Source organism: Meriones unguiculatus, chromosome 6, assembly GCF_030254825.1.
Source record: "Meriones unguiculatus strain TT.TT164.6M chromosome 6, Bangor_MerUng_6.1, whole genome shotgun sequence".
Taxonomy (NCBI): Eukaryota; Metazoa; Chordata; class Mammalia; order Rodentia; family Muridae; genus Meriones; species Meriones unguiculatus.
Genome location: NC_083354.1, coordinates 92219980 through 92245533, shown reverse-complemented (window position 1 = coordinate 92245533; position 25554 = coordinate 92219980). Strand labels below are relative to the sequence as shown.

Sequence of the window (25554 nt, the reverse complement as noted above, 5' to 3'; positions counted from 1 at the left end):
TAAAAGCATTTTACATTAAGGTATTTTAATAAAGTATATGCCCTGTAAAATCTGGTGCTGTTGGAAATAAAATGTTTTTCAGATCACATGGGTTGTCTGTAGAGTGTATGGGAGGAGGGCTCTTTCTAATGTGGTGGACTCTATTGCCTTTTTTTTGGATCAGTTCCCTCTGGCAGCACAGCCTTGCCTGGCCTCAGTCTTGATGTGACTTGATGTGCTGGGGAGGATTAATATGGGGGGGGGATCCCCTTTACTTGGGGGAAAGGGAGTAGGAAAGGAGAAGCAGGGAATCGGGAGGAAAGGAGGTGGTGGGCACCTTTGGAATGTAAAGTGAATATATTTGAGGTAAATTTTATTACTGTGCAATGCTATAATTGGTTTTAAGGCCTTTTAAACTTATCCTGTCCAAAGACAATCTACTGATTTTTCTTTCTTAATATAACTAAATGCCATTAGTTCAACATAATATTGCTTTTGTTGTTAAGGTGGGGAGCTAATCTTCCTTGTGTTAATGTTCACTTCAATAAAAGAGATTTGTTCTTAAAAAGAAAAGAGGAAGGAAGAAAAATATTAAATGACTTTTAGCTTAGAATTAGGACAGGACTTGCAACAATTTCTCAAATTGCCCAAAATATACCTGTGCCATTTTGTGCTAAATATTTATTGAAGGTGATATTCTCTACATTAACAATTTTGTAATCAAAATGTTGATTAATTCTGAAAAACAGTGTACAACCTGAAATATCAAATATTCAGTTAAGATTTTACTCTGTTTATAAAATAAATTGTGTGTCTATCTCAAAAAAAAAAAGGAAAAATTCTATAAGTCCTCAAAACTAATAGAAACTTATAACATAAAACAAACCAAGCAAAAATCCTCCCGCCTTGAGGTAAAAATAATTCAGTCTATTGTTGGACATGAATAAAACATTCACAGAGATTGCCTGACTGGTGTCCATGCTTTTATGAAAATGGAGGTAGAGATCAATGCCATTAGCCTAGTGTCAAAGGAAGTTCAACGGTAACAACAGATTCAAGACAGTATGGTAAAACATCTCTAAAAATTCAGCTAATTTACCATTCATGTTTAAACTTTTTGGCAATTTGTCACTCTCATTATGTTCTCATAACTTCGGTATGTCTCACTGCCTTCACCTCTCCTTTAATATAGTAATTTTACACTAATTCCCTGAAATAATAAAAATTTAATTTTAAAACATAAGTATATCATTTAAAAATTTGAAATTGGGTTTTTAATTCTATGGCACTATGTAAACACTATTCATATTTATCCATTTAAAGTAACATGGGATATTTTCAGATAATAAGATTATCTGAAAAAAATGAATAAACATTTTCACCAATATTTTATAAATAGCAAAATATACAAGACCCTTTTATTACTTTTATAAATCCAAGAAGTATTTCCAACCTTGTCATTTAATGGTAGAGGAGAATTTACATTTCTGAGAAGCCAATAAGAACTCACTATAAAAAATACATGAAATTTATTATAACTACTTTCTAAAACAGAAATTGCTTTTTAGCCTGGAAAAAGTTTAATCCACTTATCCTCCAATTTCTCTACTTTTTAAATCCCCTTTTTATTTTTTCTATTAATTACAATTTAGTCACTTTGTATTCCAGCTGTAGCCCCCTTCCTCATCCTCTCCCAATCCCACCCTCTCTCCCTCTTCTCCCTTGCCCCTCTCCCATTCCACTGATACTCTTCCTACTCCTTTAGGATTTTGCTGGAGGAAATCTTAGTTTAAATTTCCATGAAGTATGAGGTACTTTAAAAGCTCCATTCAATGCTTATACTCAAGAATATAAAAATTAGATGTGAACGTCTTATAGACGGCTATAATACGACAGATACCTCAAAAAATGCTTTCATTATAGCAAATGCAATCAAAGGAAAGCAATGTGAAGCTTGTGGAATGCTAATTTAGATCAAAATAGCCCATAACTTTATTATCATAAAGTGAAAACACAAAGCTTAAAGCATCCATGCAAACCAGGCAGAGCTGACGTTTTCAAGGGGAACATGGCTTATTTTCAGACCCGCCCACCCCTAATTCTCTCACTTATTGAATATCGTGGCTTACAGAATACAGTGATTAATTATGGGAGAATGTAGCCATGCTACTCATCCAATATTTGACCTTTTCAGCATCAAATTGTAGGCATGAAATGGAAATGTTGGAATAAAAACTCTATCTTCCCAGGTAGGATGCTAGATTGTGTCTTTTGGGTGATAACAAAAACCACCCGATTCACAAAACTCTTTAAAGAAACTCTTTGATCTTCTAGATGTTTTAAGCATAATGGCCTGCAATATAAGACTGTAGTTAACATCATTGCCGCTCAGCTTGTGAGTTTTGTGGGTGTGGAATATGATTTGATATTTCTTGATCTCAGGTTTTTTGTTTTGTTTGTTTTTTTCTGAATTGTGACTTGAGAAAAACAAGAATATCTAAACAGAAGCGATTTCCTTATTGAAATTGGTGAGATTAAAAAAAAATCTAAAAATGTTTAAGCTAAAAACACATTTGTGTTCCTGCGATTTGAGCAACACTAATTATCAGATAGGTAACCGCATTTCAAATGGAGAGATATTGTTATTCGGCTGAGCTGCATTCAGACTCCTTTCTAAAATGCTACACTTCAAAGTTTTGATTCTTTAACATTGTGCAGGTTTAGATTTTAGGTGGTATGTAAAATGAGGCTGGAAATAAAATGATTTTCTATTTTGTAAGATTTGATTACTGCTATTTTTTGTGCTATTATTCAGAATGCTAATACAAATGAGTATTGTGATAATTGCATACATATTTCATCACTTTCTTGAAGTTTAGAACCAAGTCATCTGAATTTCTTGTAAAAGAGGGAAATAACCGATTTGTGTATTGGTTTTACTAAATCCATGTTTTCTCCAGCATATTTGTATAAGGCAGGGATAATGGGTCCCCCTCACAGGAGCAACTATATTCAGTAAGGAGAACTGTCAGGGAGTTGGAGAGATGATGCAGTAATTGAGCTGAGTTCAGACTGCAAGCATCCAAAGCTGGGCATCACAGTGAGCGCCTGTCATCCTAACATGGCAGCCAGAGAAAAGGTAAACTTGGAGGTCTATTTCTCAGAAAATAAGGTAGAGAATCATAGAGGAAGACATGTGCACATGGACAATCACACCTGCACGTGTGTACATAGCCATGTACCTCACACACATGCAAACGTTAACACATCTCAACATAATCACACCTACTTTCAATTTTTCTAAAATCTGCTGTAAATTTTCTGTTGTTTTGATATTCACCACATTTCCCCCTAGTGCTTGGAACTGAATTCCAGGCAAGCTGGACCAGTGCTGTTAACACTAAGCTGTATTTCAATTCCTCACCTCCTGAAAGTGTATTTACTGCTACTGACATCCCTTTGTTTGTGAAATCCTTAACAACATTGTGTGAAAATGATCTGGAGTAATTAAGTGGTAACAAAATTAAACAAGACTTCGGGTAAGCCGGAAAACAACGTGACACAATAGTCAGACCCTGCTTGGATTCCATGGGGCTGATTAGGAATGGTCACAGCCTTTGCAGGGAAGAGTCATTCCTCGATCCACAAGCTCTTACTTTCTGCCCCTAGGATTGATTAGTTTGTCTCCACCATTTCTTTGTCACCCAAACAGAGGAATTCTCACTGCAGAAAAATCATCTTTTAAGTTGACCAGTGTTTAATTTCTTTCTTTATTTCCTCCCTGACCCAGCTGTCCTCTTGAAATACCATGAACAAAACTATAGTACTGAATCTGGATGTTATATTTATTAAGTATGCCAAGGCTAAGGAATTTTTTAAATGATTTGTTTATTTTTATTTCATGTGCATTGGTGTTTTGCTTGCACGTATGTCTATGTCAGAGGAGTCATTGTTCTTAACCACTGAACTAACTTTTTTTTAATTAAAGATTTTATGTATTATGTATATAGTGTTCTGCCTGCATGTACACTTACACACCAGAAGAGAGCACCAGATCTCATTATAGATGGTTGTGAGCCACCATGTGTTGGCTGGGAAGTTAACTCAGGACCTCTGCAAGAGCAGACAGTGCTCTTAACCTCTGAGCCATCTCTCCAGCCCCAAGGCTAAGGAATTTAATAGAGCTTTACACACAGTTACTTAAGTAACTTTACAAATACTTCTTTAATTAATTGTAGTTTTAACTTAGAATAGAAATCTTTGAAAGTATAGTATTTAGTAAAGTTTAAACAACAAATTTTGGATATTTTATGTAATTATCTGAAAATGTAACATCTAGGCAAAATAATGGTATATTTTAAATATTTTATTTCAATAAAAATTTGTGTTCATGTGGCTTATATATGCTTTATCTATCACAATTTTATTTGCTCTTTAAATTTTTGACTAGCAATATAACTTTTAAGAAAAGCAGTTTCCCCAATTTATGTGTTCTTAAAAGAAAAAAAAATTCTGAGTGACAAAGTTAGTTATGATAGTATTTATGACCCAGAAATTATAATTTAGTTTTATAGAAACTTTTACTGAAAATAAAATGAAAAACGTGTTAGGCTTTGAGGAAAAAAAAATGGTTAGATTGTAATTGAAATGTCAGGGGAAATAATTAGTGGCTGAGGTTTCCATAAGTTTTAATAGCAGTGATATCTGTGATAAAGAAAATGCATTCCTCTAGTAATTCATAGAGACTTTCCAGCTCCTGGTAGAGCGGAGGGCACAGGAAGCACCTAGATAACGCAGTTTGTGTTCAGCTCTGCCCTGTCCTCTATTTTTCTGTCTATCTCACATTTCCTGTCTTCCATTTTCTTACAGAATAGGGGCCTATGAAATCACAATGGTTGTCTTCTTCTTAAGAAATGAAATAGGAGTAGCTTGAGATCTCACATGGACTTTGCATCCAGAGCCCCAGTCTCAGTGCAGAGCTTTCCTAGGAAACCTCAAGCATTTTATCTCCTGCTGAGGACTCTAGTTTCTCACATCAAGCTTTTCTTTCACTCTTCCCTGTGGAAATAATTGTCTGTGGTCACAGCGTTGTCAACTTCTCAGCCTCTTTCAGTAGCAAAATGACTAAGTCCTCATCAGCAGAGTGTGAACAGAAATGACCGCGTGTCCTGTTCTTTTTCCTTTGTTATGCTCTGGAAGAGAGATGTGCCCATGCTACAGTTTCAAACACCAAGGAAAGAACCGGGTTCAGAGTATCTGGGGTCTTGTGGAAAATTTAACTCTAAAAACCATACACCAAACTTCATGAAGCAGAAACTTTAGGAGTCTGGCCCAAGAATGTTTAGTGTCACAAAGTCACTAAATAAATATAATACATGGCAAAAATTTGGAAAGCATCCCAGTTGGAGGCCAGTTTGGAGATTGTGTGTTCACAGACGGCCTCTGAAGCAGAGCCACACACTGACCTGTCTTCTGGGTCCAAAAGTTTGTTTTTGAAGTCACACGTTCTTAAGTCATTTGGGTTGGGTCCATTTCTTTTATAAAGTTAACATTTTCCCAGCATAGGTTCCCCCACCACATGCATCCACACTGAGAGGGTTTGTATACTATTCCTTTTTAATTTAATATTTATGCTAATTAAAACTGTAATCTTACATAAGTTTGTGCACATTAAAAAAAAGTTCTTTTAAAAAAAGATTTATTATTTATACAGTGTTCTGCCTGCATGTATGCCTACACACCAGAAGAGGGAATTAGATCTTATTATAGATGGTTTTGAGCCACCATGTGAAATTGAACTTAGGGCCTTTAGGAAGAACAGCCAGTGCTCTTAACATCTGAGCCATCTCTTCAGCCCCAACATAAACACCAGGGAACAAGTGACTGTTTTCATTAAAAATGCCAAGGCAATTTTGTTATCATCAATTTTCCATTCCATATGCTTAGCAGTCTCCCTACAGTTTATGCTAAACTACAGTATGATCAGTGAGGTCCACCATGTCTCTTTCAATCTGCATGTGACATCCTTACCTCCCCTGCCATCTTTCTAAGGGATTCAGTCATACTTTCCTTCACTGTTTTTGAATCCTGGCAGCTGTATTCATATTGATGCTTTGTCGATAGGGCTCAAAGCAATGTCTTCTTTCTGTTCATCTTTCTGCTCTCTTAAATATAATTCCTTCTTTCTTCACACTCTCATCCCATTATATTGAACATAAATTACACGTAAAGTCTTACAATGTCTTATCATGCTGTTACATTTCTTTTATTAATTCTTAGAATTAAAAGACTTCATGATACTATAAACCTTTTTACTAATGGATTGGTGCTCCTATTCCTAACTACTGAACTGTAAGAAAATCCAGAAGGACTAGTGCTTTGTCTCTTATTTGTTCATTATTTTGAAGCCTCTCATAATAGATGCCACACAAGTGAACATTTAATAAATATACATTTGCTAGAAAGAATATTTTGAAACAATGCAACACATTATTTTTCTATGATGTCTACTTGCATCCCATCAACTCATGAAATATTGTTTATATAGTTGTGTTCAGTAGCTGTGCCTACTTATATTGCTCAAATTCCTACATTTATCCCAATTATTCTATCAGCAAGTGTTTATGATTCATTTGATCATAGACCTTCCAATCTAAGTAGGACTCTATTATATCCTACTTGCTGTTATTATCTGTGTCTCCTAATGTCACCAACATCCTTGAGGTGATTTTCCAGTGGGTCAATAGACAAATGGCAGTGTAGACAATCTCAAGTTAAGGCTAGAAGAGAGGATACATTTTCTCTACAGAGGAACATCAGCTTCTATGGAATGAAGACAATGCAGCCAGTCCTGATGAGACCTGATAGGCTAGTGTCAGATGGAAGGGGAGAAGGAATCCCCTATCAGTGGACTGGGGGGGGGAGGCATACGGGGAGAAGAGAAAAGGAAGGTAGGTGGGATTGGTAGGAGACAAGAGAGGGGGTTACACCTGGGATACAAAGAGAATAGATTGTAATAAATAAATAAACAAATAAATAAGTATTAAAAGATGTTTTTAGACAAAATAGTTCTGAAAGTTTTTTAAAAAGCCTTTTTGAATCTATTAGAATTAAAATTGTAATTACTGTAAAATATCTTTCAATTTAAAGTAGAAGGTATAATATTATATATGAAATTACTGATTTAGACAATGATCTAGAAGCTGATTTTTGGTCATCCTAGTCTTCCTAATTTCTCTGAGCTAATGAGGGCACTGAGACAGAAGGCTAGGAATCCAAAGTTGCTGCCCTTTGCAACCTGTTCAAACCACATTCTAAAACAAAGTGTATTTCTATTCATTTAAAGTAAACTAGAGAGGTGGCGGCTTACCCAAGGAAGAGCACACCAACTGTCTGTCCAATACTAAATGCTTTGCCCTGAAAGCATGCATACAAGTAACATTATGCAGACTGAAAAGGTTATATTTAGGAATACATATATATATATGCATATATATGTATATTCATATCTACATATAACAATAGTTAATAAAAAAGGGTGGCCACCAATTTGAAATAGAGCAAGGAGGGTATATAAGAGTATGGAGAGGATAAAGGGAAGGGAGAAATTATGTAAGAATATCATGATCTCAAAATAAAAGAAAAAATAGAGAAATATAATCAGGTAATTATGACTATGCATATGCTTTCAATCCTATACTCACCAAGAGAAGTTTAGTCGAAAGAATAATGCTGGGTCAGCTTTTAAATTTTTAAGAATCCTACAAGCAAATCTCTTTTTCAAGCAGCAAGCCTTTTTTTTTCTTCTTGAAAATAACTATAGGTTTCTCTCTGTCACATCCTTCACTCTGCCCACTCACTTGCTTTAGATACTCCTGAGGTTTACATACATTTTACTGTATTTGAAAGCTCTAGGGTTCCTCCTAGAAAATGCCAAACTCTAATCACCTGAATGTTATGCTCCATCTGGACCCAAGGAAATACATACACTGTGATAGGAAGATCTTTTCCCCTGATGCGTGGGTTTAAGGAAACATCAACTCCGTGAACCTAAGGCACTGAACAAGGTGGATATTTAGAGAAGTTTACCCTTACACTAATATATAAATTGTGATGGAAAGTTATGATTTCAATTTCTTCAAATATCATCACTTGAGTAAATGTAAAATACTTTTCAAAATAGAATTATGTTGTTTTACATGTATGCATACATGATGATTCATAAAGGGCTTATTTATATATAGTTGTATATTTATTTTATGTATTTTCAAGTCTCACTGTGTTGCCCAGACTGGCTTGGAACCACTGAGATTAAGAGCTTCACTATTAGCCTCTCTGTTGGCTGCCATTACATGCATGTATTACCATACATGACTATCTATTTCTGTACCTTCCCTTTGTCTGAAGAGAGAGAGATTTTTAGAAAATAGATTCTGGAATCTTTTTTTTTTCCCTTTCTGGAATCCCAAGATTGAACACTTCCTCCTGGCGTTAAAAGATTATGAGTGTAACAGTCATCAGGGTCCATGCGACTTATTGGTTGCTAAGTTGATAGGCAGTAGGTTCTCCTTCCAGGACTGAATAGACTTCTTGCCTCAGAAAGATCGAAAACTCATTTAGAGAGCATTAAGTATAATAATAAATTACATAATGAAAATATTTTTTAAAAATAATGAAATCATAGCTTAACCTGGTTTTGTCACTTTCTACTCCTTTAAGAGAAGTTTAATAAGGTAGTCAGTCACTTCTGTGAACACATTGGGCACAACAACACAAAGTAGCAGCAATAAACACGACTTTAAAGATTGGAGACCATGCCGAGTTTTGTAGAAATAAAGCGAAGTGTTTGTATGATAATGTAAAGACAGAGGGGCAATGCTGTCTGGCCCTTTCTGCGGGGTTCCATTTCATAGCATGTGTTGGTGAAGTATTTTGTTTAGATATAAGCATGTTTTTGTTTTGATCCCAGGTGTGTGATGTGGGACTGATTCAGATGGTCCACAGCAGCAGCCTATTTGTTCTGTGTGGGCTCTGAGAGGAGATCTTTGCCAGCTGCAGATAGTTTAAATCTAAGGACAGGACTCTGGAGAGAAAATGAGTGCCAGAGCTCAGGGAGTGTTGGGGAGCGCTGAGAAAGAACAAGGCTGCTGCTGCTTTTCTCCTGCAGCTCCTGGCTGCTGTTGATGCAGTGAGACAAGAAGTTGAAGATCTCCTGAAATGAGGATTGGATTGGCTCCAAGTAACCTAACGACCCTAACCAGCAGGAAGCAACTAAGAAAACTGCATCCCCTCTCTCACTAAACGTTTTTCTCTCCTACCTGTTGTTGGGGTGTTGGAAGGTAATTTGGTAAAGTAAGGAGAAAGAGATATAAAAAAATGTAAATAAAAGTTTTTTAAAAATTATACCAACAGAATTTATATTATATTATTATTCAAGTAATTGAAATTTAACTCATGGAATATAAAGCCTGAATTATGGTAACATATTATATATCTTCTTCATATGTTTTAAACATATCATGAAATGAAAATTTACATATTTTATTTTAATCAGACTAGGTTAAACTCAATCCCACTATATAGGCAAGGATATCACTGAGAACTCCTAGTTCTCCTGACTCCAACTCTCCAATGTTAGAATTACAGGTCAGTTGCACCATGCCTGGTATATGCTATGCAGCAGATTAAAGCTAGGGCCTCCGCATGCCAGGAAGAAGCTACCACTTGAGCTACATCAAGATATATATGATGTGTATACATGTGTGTATATACATATATGTATGTATATCACCCAAGAAAAAAATAAAACAAGTGCTTAGAAATTATCTTGATGAGATTTTAAAATATCAAAACAGACTGTATTTCCTTACTGTAATTTTTAAATATTACTTTAAATATTTCTGCTCCTTACAGTTTTGATAGAGGGAGATTGGTGTGCTAGCCTGAACACAATTCAATCTTTACGAAGAAGTTGGTTGAAGAGAAAAAACTACATACCTTTTCTTGATACTGCCTCCTTGAAGAATCCAAAGACTGGATCAAAGCTGTGGCATGGCCAACAAACATTGCGTAGCAGGTGGCCCCGACAATCATGCTTAGCATGGTGATCCAGAGGTCAGACATGCTGACGGGGGCTTGGGCGCCATAGCCGATGCACAGCATGTGACTCATCGCTTTGAAGAGTGCGTAGGAATACTGTTTCCCCCAAGAATCATTCTGAAACAAGAGAGAAGAGAAAATGAACTGAGACATTAGGATAATAAAAGGAAAAATAAGTGCCACTTATCTGCAGAAGCACTGGAATGTAGCAAGTATGCAAACCTTCCTGCTGGATGCTAACCAAATGACCCAATGATGTTCACATCTGGCCTATTAGGAAAAAACAGAAATGACACCATTTGTAGTTCATGCATTCCTAGCCAGTTTTAAATTGGCTGCTTTTAAAAGTAAAATTCCAGTTGGAAATACTGTACAAGTGTCATCACAAAATACTATTAAGAATAAATGCTGAGTCTCATTGAATGTTTCCAGGGAATGACAATTCTCTAGTAATTATATTTGCAAGCTGAGACAGGTGCAGGTCAGTCCAAGCAATGAATCCCAATAGAAGAACTTTTTTTAATAATATATAGTGCAGGTTTTATGACTGCAACTTGATATATGTGTACTCTTTAGTATTTTTTGTGTTTTATAAATGAAAAACAAACATGTTTCAGAAATACAGTCATAATTTGTTTGACATTCTAAAACTCCTCAGAGCTGACTTGTGTTAATTATGATGGTAAATTTCTAATGTCATTTCCAAATTTTATTCCAATATCTATTTTACTGAACCAAAATGGTGGGTCAGTAATTCAAACCCAAAAGAAAAATACTAAAGATAATAAAATATGAAGACTTTTCCTATACAGTACTTATTACTAATAAAATGAGGTAATAGTAATAGATAAATAACTTAAAACCTTCAAAATAGAAAATTATTTGGTATCACAGTGATTTAAGACACATTGAATAATTACATGTTAATCTTCACTGACTAATTTTAAGCACTCGTCTGCAGATCATTTTAGGCTAGCACAGTTTATACCATTTTAGCTCCACACACAAGGATAAAATTCATAGTGACAACAGTGGTTCTTGGCTAATGCAAAATCACAAATACTTTCCTCTATCTTTTAATTTCAAGTAAAATATATTTTTGGTTGATATAAGTGTTCCTGGAGCTATTAAAATGTTTCATAGGCTGTGAGAACATTAGGATGGATTTTTAAAAACATCACTTTACGATGTAAATTTCAGTACATCTCCTGTGGATGATTCACACTGAATGATTTTTCTGTTAAGATTTAACAGAATAGATATCAGTCTCATGTTTGTCAGTGGGAATTTTTAGTTGTGCTTTTGTATTATGAGACAACGGTTATAGTTCCATCAAGTGCCAAGAAGCTGGGAACCCAAGGAGGCTTCACTCAGCTTTCTGTGTAGTACTGTCTTCAAATCAAGTATTACAGATATAACTACTTCACTGGAAATGGACATAAAGACAGTACATTGACCTGATTTGTATCTGGCACTCCTTTGTGTACTTGCTCATTTAGTTCCGTGAAATTTTATTACATATTTAGGTCCATGTATTCATCAGAGCAGTCAAGACATTGAACAATTCTACTGCAGGGATCACATTTATTGCTTTTACATCAAATTTAATGCTAATCTAGGCAATGGCATTTTAATGCTCCTTCTGGTCTATCCTGTAACTTATCAAGGGTATGTGAGAAGACAGAGGTAGCTATATGAATATTTCTTTTATAATCTTAAATGTCTGTTTATGCATCCTATTATTTTCTGTTTAGTTACAGGAAAGGTTTAATCAAAATTTCAGTAATTTGTTCATGTAAAGCACCATATGAAGAATAATGTTACTTGCTATAAAGTATGATACTATTTAAAATTAATTTGCTTTTCTAAGTATGTACATATTTGACACTCTTCCAGGAAATTTCCAGACGGAACATGAAAATTTGAGATGTGATGATTGCAATCTGCATTTAAAAAAAAAATCTTTACTTTTACCATGGTTTGCCTGAGGGCTGCCAGCACTGCTGTAGAACAAAGATGAGATGTGGTATATGTACAGATACTGTAGGGATGGGGTCCTGGGAATTACCGGTAGACAAGGCTCACACCATGAGTCCTGTCTTCCAGGCACCTTCAGCTTTTCTCGTGGCTGTTATCACTGCCTTTGTTAACGCTGCAGCTGTAGCCGCTACCAACCCAGCTCCATTTCTAGCCTGGTCATGTTGGAGACACATAAGAGGCCACATTGTTGATCTATGTCTAGATACATCTTGCTGCCCCACCAATGAAAAGTTATTTGCATGGCCTCCTGCTGCTGCTCTACAAGCTCCACAATATGTATTTTCAGTAAATTTTATTAAAAAAAATCTAAAAAAATTGAAACAAAATTATTAAGATTCTTAAGGTGGCAGCAATATACAGCATTAAGTGGTAAATTTCAAGGTCCCATAGCTAGAAAATTGTTCTTGTACAAATTATCCTAAGGGGGAAAAAACTTTTAAAAAGACATTTAAAATTTATTTATTCATTTATTTATTACAACTTATTCAGGTATGCCCACTGCAGCCCCTCCCTCATCCCCTCCAAGTCCCACCCATCCTCCCTTTTCTCCACCTATGCCCTTTCCCTAGTCCCCCGATAGGGGAGGACCTCCTCCTAATGGAGGGAGGGGAACACCAATCCAACTACAAAAACGAAACGCTGACACCAAATGTACGCTGCCTACAATACGTGCAGGGATAATGATAGAGCAGAGTTTGAGGGGATGTCCCACCAGTGCCTACTCTATCCTAAGACCCACCCCGTGGGAGAGAGCCAACCCCTGACACTATTAAGGATACTCTGCTATGCTCACAGACAGGAACCTAGCTAGCATAGCTGTCCTCTGAGTGGCTCCACCCAGCAGCAGATGCTGAGACTCACAGTCAAGCTTTGGATGAAGCATATAGAGTGTCGCGGAAAAGTGGGGGGAAGGGTAGAAGAATCTGGAGGTGAGAGGAATTCCAAGAGAAGATCAGCAGCGCAAACTAAACAGGGCCCAGAGAGATTTATTGGGGACTGAAGCACTAACCAAGGATCATGCAGACTGGCTCTGTGCCTTGTACACAGACAAGGACAGCTCAGGATTCATATGGGTTCCCTGGTAGGGGGAGTGGGGTGGTCTCTGCTGCCTGCTTTTTGATCACTTCCCCCTGGAGGGGCTGCCTTGCCAGACCACAGGGAAAGAGGATATGCTCAGTCCTGAAGTGACTTGATGAGCTGGAGTGGGTGGGTAGGGTATGTGCTCCCCTTTTCTGAGGAATAGGGGAGGAGGGAGGGGGAAAAGGGAGGGAAGGTGGGACCGGGAGCGGAGGAGAGAAGGAGCTAAGATTAAGATGTAAAGTGAATAAATAAACAAATTAATAAAAAGACACAATGCTTGGTAGTACGCATGAGGCCCTATGCTCTACCTCCAGTACCCAAACACACACTACCCACTACATACACAAACAGATGCACAATACTCGTGTTTGACAATTTTACCTGAGAATTTTATTATAGAAATAATATATTTTGATATTGTTCTAATTTGAGCATAAAATATTCTCTAGGCATTTCTCTGAAGATTTTCTAATTTTTCTAAATTTGCTAAAACATAAATTGCAGAGAAAAAAATATGAATGCTTATTATAGGGTATACTAGTCTGTATGACATATGGCATTCTAACTCATATTTATCTACTTTAGCCTAAAAAAACATGAAATATATTTCCAGCCCATCAGCTTTAGCAGAAATTGTAAATTCATTACTAGAGAAGGCTATTAAATACATGAATCAGTTGTTTTTATGATCTATAACAAGTATCAGTATAAATATGCTAAGCACATAAAATCTCAGTGAAATCTGAAATACAGTTCACTGAGAGTGATGTCATCACAGAGGGCCTGGAGGATATTTGAGCGAGGGAAGAAGCGAGAAGGAGGGTAAGTTCACTGAGCTGAAGGCATTTTGATCAGTGTGCTCAATCTATTTCTCCAGTCATCGAAGAAATATGCTCTCACATGTAGAGATATAAGTCAGACGGTTGCATTGGGGAATTCTTATGACAAGACATAGAACAAAGAGTATTTTTTTCTGGAGAGTGACAAGTAGGGAGGCACGGCAGCTTGTCAATTCCTAGGAGTATATGTTCATTTGAATACGTTATCCTTTTACTTTTTATATACCTGTGACTATAGTCAGGGCAGGGAATGTTTGGTCAGCTTCGGTTTGGCAGTGCTGGAAAGTGGAAACAATGAATTGACTTTGGGACTGTAACTGTCCCATGAGTTGGGGTTGAAATAGAATTATAACTGCCTTTAAATGTGTATTTGACTGTTTCGTTTTGTTAGTATGTCTCTAAAATGATTAAATGTATGTATTTATGACAAAAATAATAACACTAGAAAATGTCTACTTTAAAGGGGAATTTTTTTTACTTCTATAGTATAATAGTAGAAATTTATTTTTTACTGTGATTATGTCAAGTGGGTTCCAATTAAATGTGGTCTACCTGATGTGCAGTGTTCTTTAGTCAGAAGCATGTGTGAGCTCATTTTCAAAGAAACTGAGGGGGCAGAAACCAGGCATGTTGGTTATAGTATCAAAATGAAGTTATCCAAAGAAAATAACCCTTCTATTAAGATATTTATGGTTGAATAGAGCTTTATTTAGTCATAAAAAGAATACAATTCTGTCATTTGACATCAAACATTTAAAACCAGAGCTCAGTTTAGTAAGTATATGTAAGCTGGACCTCAATAATAGTGTATGTTTTTATCTCATCTGTGGAGTCTAGTATGTAAATATAATCTGTGCTGGGGAAAATGGATTGCTCTGGGTATGTTGAAAGATCAGTGAAAGAAGAAAAGTGAGATCAGAATGTGGTAAGAGGAAGCACTGAATATGAATTAAATGCAAGGATACATATAAACCAAAATGTCGGCATGATATAGCATGATTCTTTATTTTATTTGGCAATTTAAAATATATAAAACCTATGAAACATATCAATAGAAAGATTACCTTTCACTTAAGTGGGGGTGCTTGCTTTTCTCTTGTTTTTTGGTCAATTAATTTCTTGAGTTGTTTGGTGTACTTTTTATCACTTCTCTAATGATGATAAAATGAAAAATTTACAGTAACTAGATTTATAAATTAAAAATTAATGACCCTTAAGATCATGGATATTTCTGTCATATTTACTTTAATGTTGTACATTTTGCTAGGAAAATTTGAAGCAGATCAAAGTGTGGTCTGTCCATTAACCCACATTTTTGTACTCTGAGTTCGATAACACTAGTTACAAAATTGTTACAAGATCAAAAATTATTCTAATCATTTATAGTGATTATTTCATCATAGTTATCTTCCCAAAATATAAAAATATTTTTATGGCCCACTTCATTCTACATTTAAGTTGAAGCAAGTGTGTTTTACCTACAAATATTTGCAAATATAATTTATATGTATAGATATAAATTATATATATATATATACATATAAGAAGACATAAAGGAAGATACTTAGACTCTTTGCAATGCTTTAGTACACTGTAATGTTCCTTTTAAGATGAATAAAACCTAACTACATGTTGTTATATCTAGGAAAGGAGAGCAGTAAACTTTAGAGAGATAAATTTACCTCAACTTATAGGTGCCAACTGGGTTCCAATGAGTTATATATGAACCATAGTATAAAGCCATAAAAATATTTATCTCAGAATTATTTGTATTCATGGGATTATGGTTCATGATTTTCATGCACTTTAATGTAATGACTGTGTGTGTGAGGGCATGCATGGTGTGCCACGATGCACCTGTGGAGTTCAGAAGACAATTTAATGGAGTCCATCCTCTCTTTCCATTTTTACATGTGTTCCAAAGATCCAGCTCGTTGACAGGTCTACATGGGAAGTGCCTTCACACGCTGTGTCATCTTACCTGCCAGACTTGATTCATTTTAAGGTCACAGCCACATCACAGAAACTCTTTTCAGTTCGCATTTCAATTTACCCAATGAAAGGGAGCCTCTAGTACACTTAAATATATTTTAGTGTGATATTTTATGAGGTTTACATCAGAAAGACTTGCCCCAGAAAAAATTCCTTGGTGATTAATGCCTAGAGAGCATGGCTAAAGCTTGGCGAGATGATTCAGATGACACGAGCACTTGTTCAACCTGCAGAGAACCTGGAATCAATTCCCAACACCCACATGTTTGCGCGCAATCATCCCTACGTCCTGTCTGAGGGGATTCCATGTCGTCTTCAGGCTGCTGAGGACACAATGCACCCTCATTGCGCACATACATACATCCATGCATGGTATTCATACAAATAAAATTAATAACCTAAAAGGGATTTTTAAAAGATAGTTTGACTGTTACTTGTCTTTTCACACTTCTGATGTCTACCCTGTTTGTCTTTCTGAATGGGGATTAATCCTCTTCCCTATTTCAGCTATGGGAATAACTGACAGATAGAAAACAAAGCATAGAAAAAATTTATGAGAATATAAGCTTACTTAAAAATTAGGAATTTATAATGTGGTATACGTAGCCTTTCTTTTGTCACTATAAAAACATACTTTTACATGTTACTAGCTCTGATACTCCACCTCAGCAATAGTAGAATTTGCTCTTAACATTTAATATATCCTTGTGATTTGGCAGTCACAAGTTCCCTGCTTTCTCATTTCATGGATTTCCTACTAGGTTTATGGTTTTTCATACAGAGCTAAGAAATATCACTGAAGTGAAACAAAATATTGACCTAACAATTTTGCCAATACATTTATAGAAAGTTGGAATTATAAAGGATATGGGGAAACATCTGGTATATTCATTATTTGAGAAAAATGAATTTTCTGTTATTTTAGGATTACTATTAGAATGTGTATACTTATATAATGTATTCAGATGTATATTTACTCTAATATATAGGAAGAATGTCATATTGTTATTTGTCCCAAGTCCCCTCTGGTTGCCTTTTAGTTGTATGGTACACAAATGTGTCTTGATGGTTTTGCAAGTATTATTTCCACATTAATGATCAAGACCATAAGCAAAAGGTCAAATATGTTTTATTTAAATCTCTTACAATGACATTTAATACCTTGTGATTATCCCACATCCTTCATTACCTTCATTGTTCAAATGATGATGCAATTCTCCATTCCATTAACTTTCCTATATCCTTATTGTAAAGATGAGATCTGTCTCATAAATCCCTGGCTACTACTAGCTTCAGGCACAATACATTTTAGGCAGCAACTGAACTGTTTTCTTGTGTTTTGTTCATATAAGGGTGTTTGAGAAGAAAACCCCACCAATTTCTGCATTTTGACAATTGTACCATTTTGACAATTGCAGTGCAAGTCAAATTATTGTCAGGATACCTGGGTGAAACATTATGTCACCCACTGTCATTTGTATTACCCAACATTGGCATAAGTTCATTGGTTCCTAGCATGAATGCATGAGATCAGCATTTAATAAAATTGAAAGCGTAGAAAACATTTCTTTTGTGCTATAATTATATCCATCTCAGGATTAAGTGATCACTCTAACATCTAAGTACTCATTATGAAAATCACCAACAACACATATTACTAAGTTCTAAATTCTAAAGGAATTACCTTAAATTGCATACAAGCAGACAAAACTTTCAGCAACAAGTAATTTCAAGTTAGTATAATTTCTAGTGCAATCTAAGAGATAAGCTTGAGGAGTCCTCTGCTGGGTAAGGTGGTAAGAAAAGACAGAAAGGATTGAGTGCTTGGCTATTTTTAGAAGCCTAACTCCCAACTTAAAGCTCTTATACCCTGTGATGCGACTCTGTGAGTTCAGTGTATTCTTAGTAGGTAATGCTTCTGTTTCAGCATGCCTCAGAGAATAATCTATTTTGACATCTAAGTCTACATAAGCTTTTTACAAATGTAAGTTTTATGATTTATAGAAACCTCAATCCCACGAACACTTCCACAAAAAATCCAAATACCAAATAGTACTTAGAAGAGACAGTATTTTTTAGATCAGCAGAATGCTATGGTAGATCTCTCTCTCTTGTGTGTTGTGTGTTTTATAAGAGAAAGATTGATATGAAGAGTAGGGACAAAGAGAAGAAAAGAGAGAGAGAGAACAAAAGAGAAAGAGAGAGAGAGGATTCCTTATAAAAATTTAAAAAGTTTAAATTACTATTTCCTATGATTTTGTTGAAAATATTTTCTGGGCCTTGGAGCTGGGAGTCTTTTCCTTCTATTCCCATTATTCATAGGTTTGGTCTTTTTGTGGTGTCCCAGATATCTTTTATATTTTGTGTCAGGAACCTTTTCAACTTGTCATTCCTTTGACTAATGTATCAATTTCTTCAATCATATCTTGTACACCTGAGATTCTCTCTTCTATCTTTTGTATTCATTTGGTGATGCTTGTGTCTATAGTTTCTTCTCTCTTCCCTAGGTTTTCCATCTCCAGGGTTGCCTCAGATTGTTTTTATTATTATTATTATTATTTCTTCTATTTCCATTTTTAGATCTTTCACAGTTTTATTCATTTCCTTCTTTCATTTAATTGTATTTTCCCCATATTTCTTTAAGGGATTTATTCATTTCCTTCACCTGCTTGTGTTTTCCAGTGTTTCTTTGAGGGATTTATTTTCCTCTTTCAAAGCCTCTATCACATTCAAAACCTCAGACTAAAGATTGTTCTCTTGTGTTTCTGGTGGAATAGTATCCTCAGGGCTTGCTGTGGTAGGATGGCTGGGTTTTGGCCGTGTCATACAGCCCTGGGTTTTGTTGATTTTGTTCTTATGCTGGCCTCTAGCCATTTGGTTGTGACTGGTGTGAGCAAACCTGTTGTTAGCAAACCTGGTGGAGTCTGGTGGTAGTTTCCCTGGCTGTCTCTGACATGGACTCTGTTGCTTGCTCCTCAATCGCTTCTCTTTGGTGGAGTGTCCTTGCCAGCCTATAGAGGAAGAAGACGTAGCCAGTCCTAATAAGACTTGATAGACTGGGGTCAGTTAGTAGGGAATGAGGGCTTCCCCTTCATGAGGACTAAGAAAGAGGGATAGGGAGGGAGAAAGGGAGGGTGAGTAAGACTGGAATGAGATGGGGGAAGGAGCTATGATCGGTATAAAAATTTAATAAATTATAAAATAAAATTTAAATAAGAAAATAAATAAATTGCCTTCTCTCAGTCACACCGTTGAATACACATGGAGACTCCCCTGGAAGTATGTAGCAAATAAGTACAGAAAAAAGAATACCTAAAGCAAAATCCATTTCCTTTTACTTTAAAACTTACTGCTTATTATTCTACAAGCATACCAGGCTGAGAAAATGGTGACTCATGCATAATTCCAATTGTCAATGAGCTCCTTTAGATTCTCAGAAATCAGAACAAAAATACATGGGCAAATGTTCTATTTGACATATGGCATTAATAGCCCAAGAAAGTAACGTGAAGCTGCTTTCCACTGAACGCTAGGCTGGTCCTTTTGAATTAGTCAAAATTAGGATGCTCTGGTATTCCTACTAAGGAAGAAAACTTGCATTTTCTTAACTTTGAAGAAATAATAATTTCACAGAAGTTCTGATGGCAAAAATGAGATATGAGATAACAACTAGACATAAGACAAATCAACTGATATTATATTTCATTCGTTAGGCCTTCTTTTTCAAGTACCTTATCAAAAGATCTCAGTGGACCCTCCATTTCTGGTATAGAATTATTTACTTTCAATTCTACTATTACCACAGCTAACATCCTCCACCTTAGGAACAAGGCATAAGAAGCAGCATTTCCTGAGGCAAACATACACTTAGCACACTTCATTTAGAAGACGGAACTGGAGCACCTTAATAAGGCAGAATGCTAAATTTGATGGTTAGTAAGTTTTTATTAAGGGACACACAAATCACAAATATATCATGTCTTCATTCCTCAGTAAGTAAGTAAATAGCACTGTGGCTTCCAGGCACAGTTTGTGAGCGCCTTAATAATTAATTAACAGCATGCATTTCTCAGTCCAAAAGGTGTAGTCAGGGAAATAAGTAAACACTGAAGTTTAATGATTTCCCCTGTGCATTACTTTTATGGTTTTCCAAAACTACTTCTAAAATGATTTATTTGTCCCACTGATTCAATAGTCACATTTTTAAATACTATAGAACAAAGTTAATAAATTATCTACATATTCATAATTGAGTACATGCATGTATCCACCGCTGGGTGGTCTAGAAAGAATGTTGTGTAATGAGATACCTTCTGACTAACCAAGATGCTGCTTCAAGTTTTATTGACAACGGAGCCAGAAACAGCAGTAGACTTGGGAGCTGCTCTCTCTCATTCTAAGGGGAAAAAATGGGAGTAGAGTACCCAACTTACCAAACACTTTTTTTCTCTTTTTTTTTTTTTGCAAGATAGCATTACTGGAAAGGAATTAAATTCTCATGGAAATGATTCATGATATAGTGGTTTTTTTTTCTTTTTCTTTTTCTTTTTTTTTCAGAAAGCCCAGTGATTAGCAGAATCTCTATGAACCTACAAAGCAACAGATTCAAACTAACATTAAAATAGGAATCACATATCTCAAATAGTTCTTAAAGCTTAAGGAAAATGAAAATAACCTAGAACCTCTGCACAGGTATTGCCCATGGCAGTTCAGTGTCCAAGTGGGTTCCCTAGTTATGGGAACAGGGACTGTCTCTGACATGAACTCAGTGACTGGCTCTTTGATCACCTCTCCCTGAAGGGGGAGCAGCCTTACTAGACCACAAAGGAAGACAATGCAGCCAGTCCTGATGACATCTGATAGGCTAGGGTCAAATGGAAGGAGAGGAGGACGACTAAGGGGAGGGGCATGGGAGGAGATGAGAGAGAGAGGAAGGGTGGGATTGGGAGGGGATGACAGAGGGGGCTACAGCTGGGATACAAAGTGAATAAACTGTAATTAATATAAAAATAAAAATTTATTTTAAAAAAGAAAAATGAACACCTATATTCATCGCTGAGCTGACCCTGCATGTTAGTTAATAGTTGAACTCTTAGAAAACAATTTCCTGAAACAATATTAATGTCCAGTTCACTAATATTACCTCAATATAACATTACTTTGAAAGATATCAGAGCAGGTGTTCTTCAATGGCAATGTTCTTCACCTATTCTTTAAGGGCAAATGACATTGTCATGTATTCTTAGTTAAGCCTGAGAGAGCTATCAAATATCTTGCTTTCATTAAAGAGTTATTTGTTAATCTTTTCCTTCCATCCTCATCAGCAACTAAAATCTAAAACATGTTTTACTCTCAGTCATGTAGGTAAAGAGAGTTGAGTAAGAATCCGTAAAATAGGCCTGCTCACTCTCTCTTGGCCTTTAGCACAATCTATTTTTCTGCTCAGCTTCAGATGGGTTTCCTAGACTGCATCCAAGTTGAGCTTATATAGTGTAAGCCTACTACCACTGAAACCCATTTCTCCCATATCCTCAGCTGTGTTTGGCCTCGTTTGATTGGCTATGTGTTGGACTTCCTATGTTTCTACTGAATGAAGCCAAATGTTCTAGACTAAGTATAATAAGCCTTCATTTTTACTAGCTAAACACCAAACAGTTATGAGTTAGCAGCCAGGAATGTGCACATAGTAGCTAATGAAAGGTTCACAGGGCAACTGAAGAACACTTTTTGCCTCCTTTCTTTGTCATCCATGGAGATGTTATTTGTCCAGTCTTCAGCTCCAAGCAGTCTTATGTCATCAGTTAATGTCAGGTCATATTAGGCCCTGTTCCTGCTCACTTCTGTTATCATGCATTTGTGGTATGATGTGGCTGGGAATTATTAATAAAACCACCATGCTTTTCTTTTGATCATGATCCGACCAACTATAAGGTGAGGTACTTTCCTTCCACACTCATGTTACAACTGAGTTACATCGCTTTCATCACTCCCACCAAATTGCTCCATATCGTTTTGTCAGGTCTGGTGAGTGGTAGCAAGCAGCAAACTTTCCCATTGTTTCATTCTCCTTCCCTACATTCTTCCCTTTATTGTAGAGTGTGGAAGGTCTCTTTAGCTCCTTTGTTTCTGAATAGGATAATATAGTTTCCCTTTCATACTACCTCATTTTTTTTCTTTTTCTTGTTTAGATTGCTACAGTTTTTAAACAACTATAGTAATATACTGTCTCCATTTTCATTTTATTTCTGAGATTATAACATAATTATTTAATTTTCTTCTTCCCGTTCCTCCCTAAGGACCTTCCTATATAACTCTCGTTGCTCTCTGTTTAATTCATGGCCTCTACTTTCATTATTACATGCACTTATGTATATATAAACGCACATATAATGGGTTCAGTCTGTATGACACTACTTTATGTATGCTTTAAGGGCTGACCATTTTGTTAGATAACCAGTTGGTGTGTTCTTTCCAGGAAAAGACTGTTTCTCCTACTCTCAGCATTCTTTGTTACCTGTAGTTCTTTGTGTATGGTTGTGAGTGTTCTGCAGGTCACCGGGTGTGGGCTTCCCAACTCTGCATTTTGATTGGCTGTACTTCTCCATAATGAATTCAGTCTGTTGCAAAGAGAAGTTCCTCCCTCTATTTTAACATCTTGCAGTGCTCTGTTTTTAAACATAACACTTTTGTTGCTTCTCTGGAAGGTTCACATCAATGTACCTGGATCACATTCATTTCCTAGTCCTTCCATGTCCACCACCCCTTGTGACCTACACCAAAAGTAAACATTAAAATAAAAATAATTAAATTAAAAACAAAAAACAAGTCTAATTTGTGTGGCCAATATACTTACAGAAGCATGGTCAGACTCTCAGGTCCCCTTAAATAGAACAGAGTCCTTCCCCTCCTGTACATCCCTTAGAAGCCATCAGTTGTGGAGAGTTACTCTTCAGTATGCCCAATACACTTTAATTTTTTTTTAATTTAAAAAAAAATTGGTCTCTCTCTCCTCTCCTCCCAGTCTACCTCCCCCTTTCTTTTTCTCTTTCCTTTCCTCCCCCCCAGGAAAGGGGAGCCCTCCTCTCCCCATATCAATCCTCCCCAGCACATCAAGTCACATCAGGACGGAGCATAGCCACATCCATTAAGGCCAGGCAAGGCACCCTACCAGGGGGAACTGATCCAAAAGTAGGCAATAGAGTCCATGTTGAAACAGCCCCACCCACAACCCCCACTCCCCAGGCGATGCACATGAAGACCAAGCTGTTCTTTGTCCACATATGTGCAGGGAGCTTAGGCTCAAATCATGCATGCTCCTTAGTTGATGGCTCAGTCTCTGTAAGCCCCTTTGAGCTGGGTTAGTTGTCTCTGCTGTTTTTTTTTTTGTGAGGTTCCTGTCCCCTCTAGTTCCTTCCATCTTTCCCTCAATACACAAGTCCCCAGAGCTCTGTGCTATGCTTGGCAGCAAGTCCCAGCATCTGTCTCTATCAGGTGTTGGGTGGAGCCTCCCAGATGTCTGTCAAGTTAGACCCCAGTCCACATGCATAGTAGAACATCATTAACAGTGTCAGAAGCTGGCTCTCTACTATGGGTGGGGCTCAGGTTGGGCCAATCTTTGTTCCCTCTTTATTCCTGCACTTCTTGCACTCATTCATAAGTGAAGTATTAGACCTATAAAGTATAGGAATCCAGACCCAATAGAAGCTAAGTAATGAAGAGGGCCCAAGGGAGGGTGCCAGAATGTCACTCAGAAGAAGGAGAAATAGAATAAACAGCAGAAGTGGATGAAGAGAGGGAATTGGGCAGGAGATGGAATGCAGAGTGACACAAAGGTGGGGAGCAGATGTGCAGAGAATGGGGGTGGGAGGTGAGAGGGCTGGGGACAAGAAAAGAAACTGAGGAGGGACATCTCTTTGTCAAGCTGGAGGTCTCAACAAGCCCCTGGGAAGATATGGGTGTGACTCTAGCTGAGACTCCCAACTAACATCAGGAGGGGGTGGGGAGGACATGCAACTTTAATGACCACCTCTTAGCCTGGCAGGACTGTTGGAAGGAGGGGGAAACAACCCACCCACAAAACCTTTGATCTATCACACTTTTTAAGAGCTCTCTACTATGATGTCCTGTCTAGGCTGTTACTTTTGGGGGAGGGGCGGTAGCTTAGATGTTGTCACAGACGCCTTCCGTGTCGTGTCCCTCCCTCTCAACTGTGCAACAGCAGCCTTCCATATCGCAGCAAACGCAACTTTCGTGCTCTACACAGTCCACTGGAACGTGGATCATGGGGTCTTCCTACAGTTTCTGGCAGCAGCATAGACCAGAAATATGGTATCCTGTTGCAGCAGGATCACAGAACAAGACAGGGCCCTCTGGGGCTGCCAGGACCATGGACATCACCACGGCCTCAGGCAGCAGTGCAGGCCACTCACATTCCCCAGAGGCACAGCCCAGGGACGTCTGTGGGATGTCAGGCTGCAGGGACATCAGAATTGCCTTCCGTGTGAATGGGCAGCCTGGGTGGCTCTTTACCCATGTGCCAACCCTACAGTACATTTATAGCAACCAGAAGCAGCCAAATGTTATCAATCTATGTTCAAAATCATCTCATGGCCTCAAAAGTCAAACTTACCATGAAAACCACAAGGAACTGGTAGTAATGTATCATGTATTCATAAATACTGGCAGTAATGTATCGGTGTACATAAATGCTCAGTCCATGCTCCGAAACCTGAGTCTGTTCTCCAGGCACCCTAAAAGACTCTGGTTTTTGAACAGGCAGCTCAACACCCTTGCTTTTTACAAGGGGTTTTCTCTGACTTACCATGCTTCCTGTTTTCCTGGCTTCTACTAGTCTCCCAAGATGTAAGTCAACATGTATAGTTATCTCGATACTCTGCCTCTTACCCTGTTCCAGATTCTCATGTCGGCGACAGCCAGAAATTATTTTGAATGTTCATTTGTCAGGTGTCACCTTTTTAATATCCATTTGCTTTGCCAGTATAAGTGAAATCACCAATAAAAGGGACCATGTAACAAGCCTCTCTGTATCAGTTATTGAAACTGATGGAGTCTGGTGATAAAGCTGAGTGTCTTAATAACATGTACAAGTACTATTCTGCTCTCTGGAGTTACTCTAGCGAGCCTGAATTGTGTTCAGAGCTGGAAATCTCCTGAGCCACACAGGAAGACAGGATTTCTCATTAGGATTCAGGGTATTTCCACTGTGATTGAAATGTGAACTTTAAATTTATTGAAATTAAGCAGATGCCCTCAGCTGTTTGATCAACTGTTCTCCTAATTAATATCTGTATAGCAGATGTCCTAAACGATTCAGCATATATTTAAATAATGATGTAAAATTGGAACAATACATAGCATTTCCAGTTCGTTGGATATTCTTTTTCTCGTGAATGCTTTATTAAGAATTCATATCATTGGCTAAGTTTTCCACCATACTTTCAGACATTTTTCTACTTACTTGACTGGCTTTCAGGAGGAAGACAAACATCCTTTCACAATGATATAC

General features: G+C 37.0%; 1 protein-coding gene across 1 annotated transcript in view; it reads right to left on the bottom strand.

Moving 5' to 3' along the window:
* Hcn1 (hyperpolarization activated cyclic nucleotide gated potassium channel 1) overlaps nt 1-25554 on the bottom strand; it is a 435404-nt gene that overhangs the window by 116661 nt on the left and 293189 nt on the right. The window contains exon 4 of the mRNA XM_060385736.1: nt 9976-10194. Coding sequence (XP_060241719.1) covers nt 9976-10194 — 219 coding nt within the window. The remainder of the gene's footprint in view (nt 1-9975; nt 10195-25554) is intronic.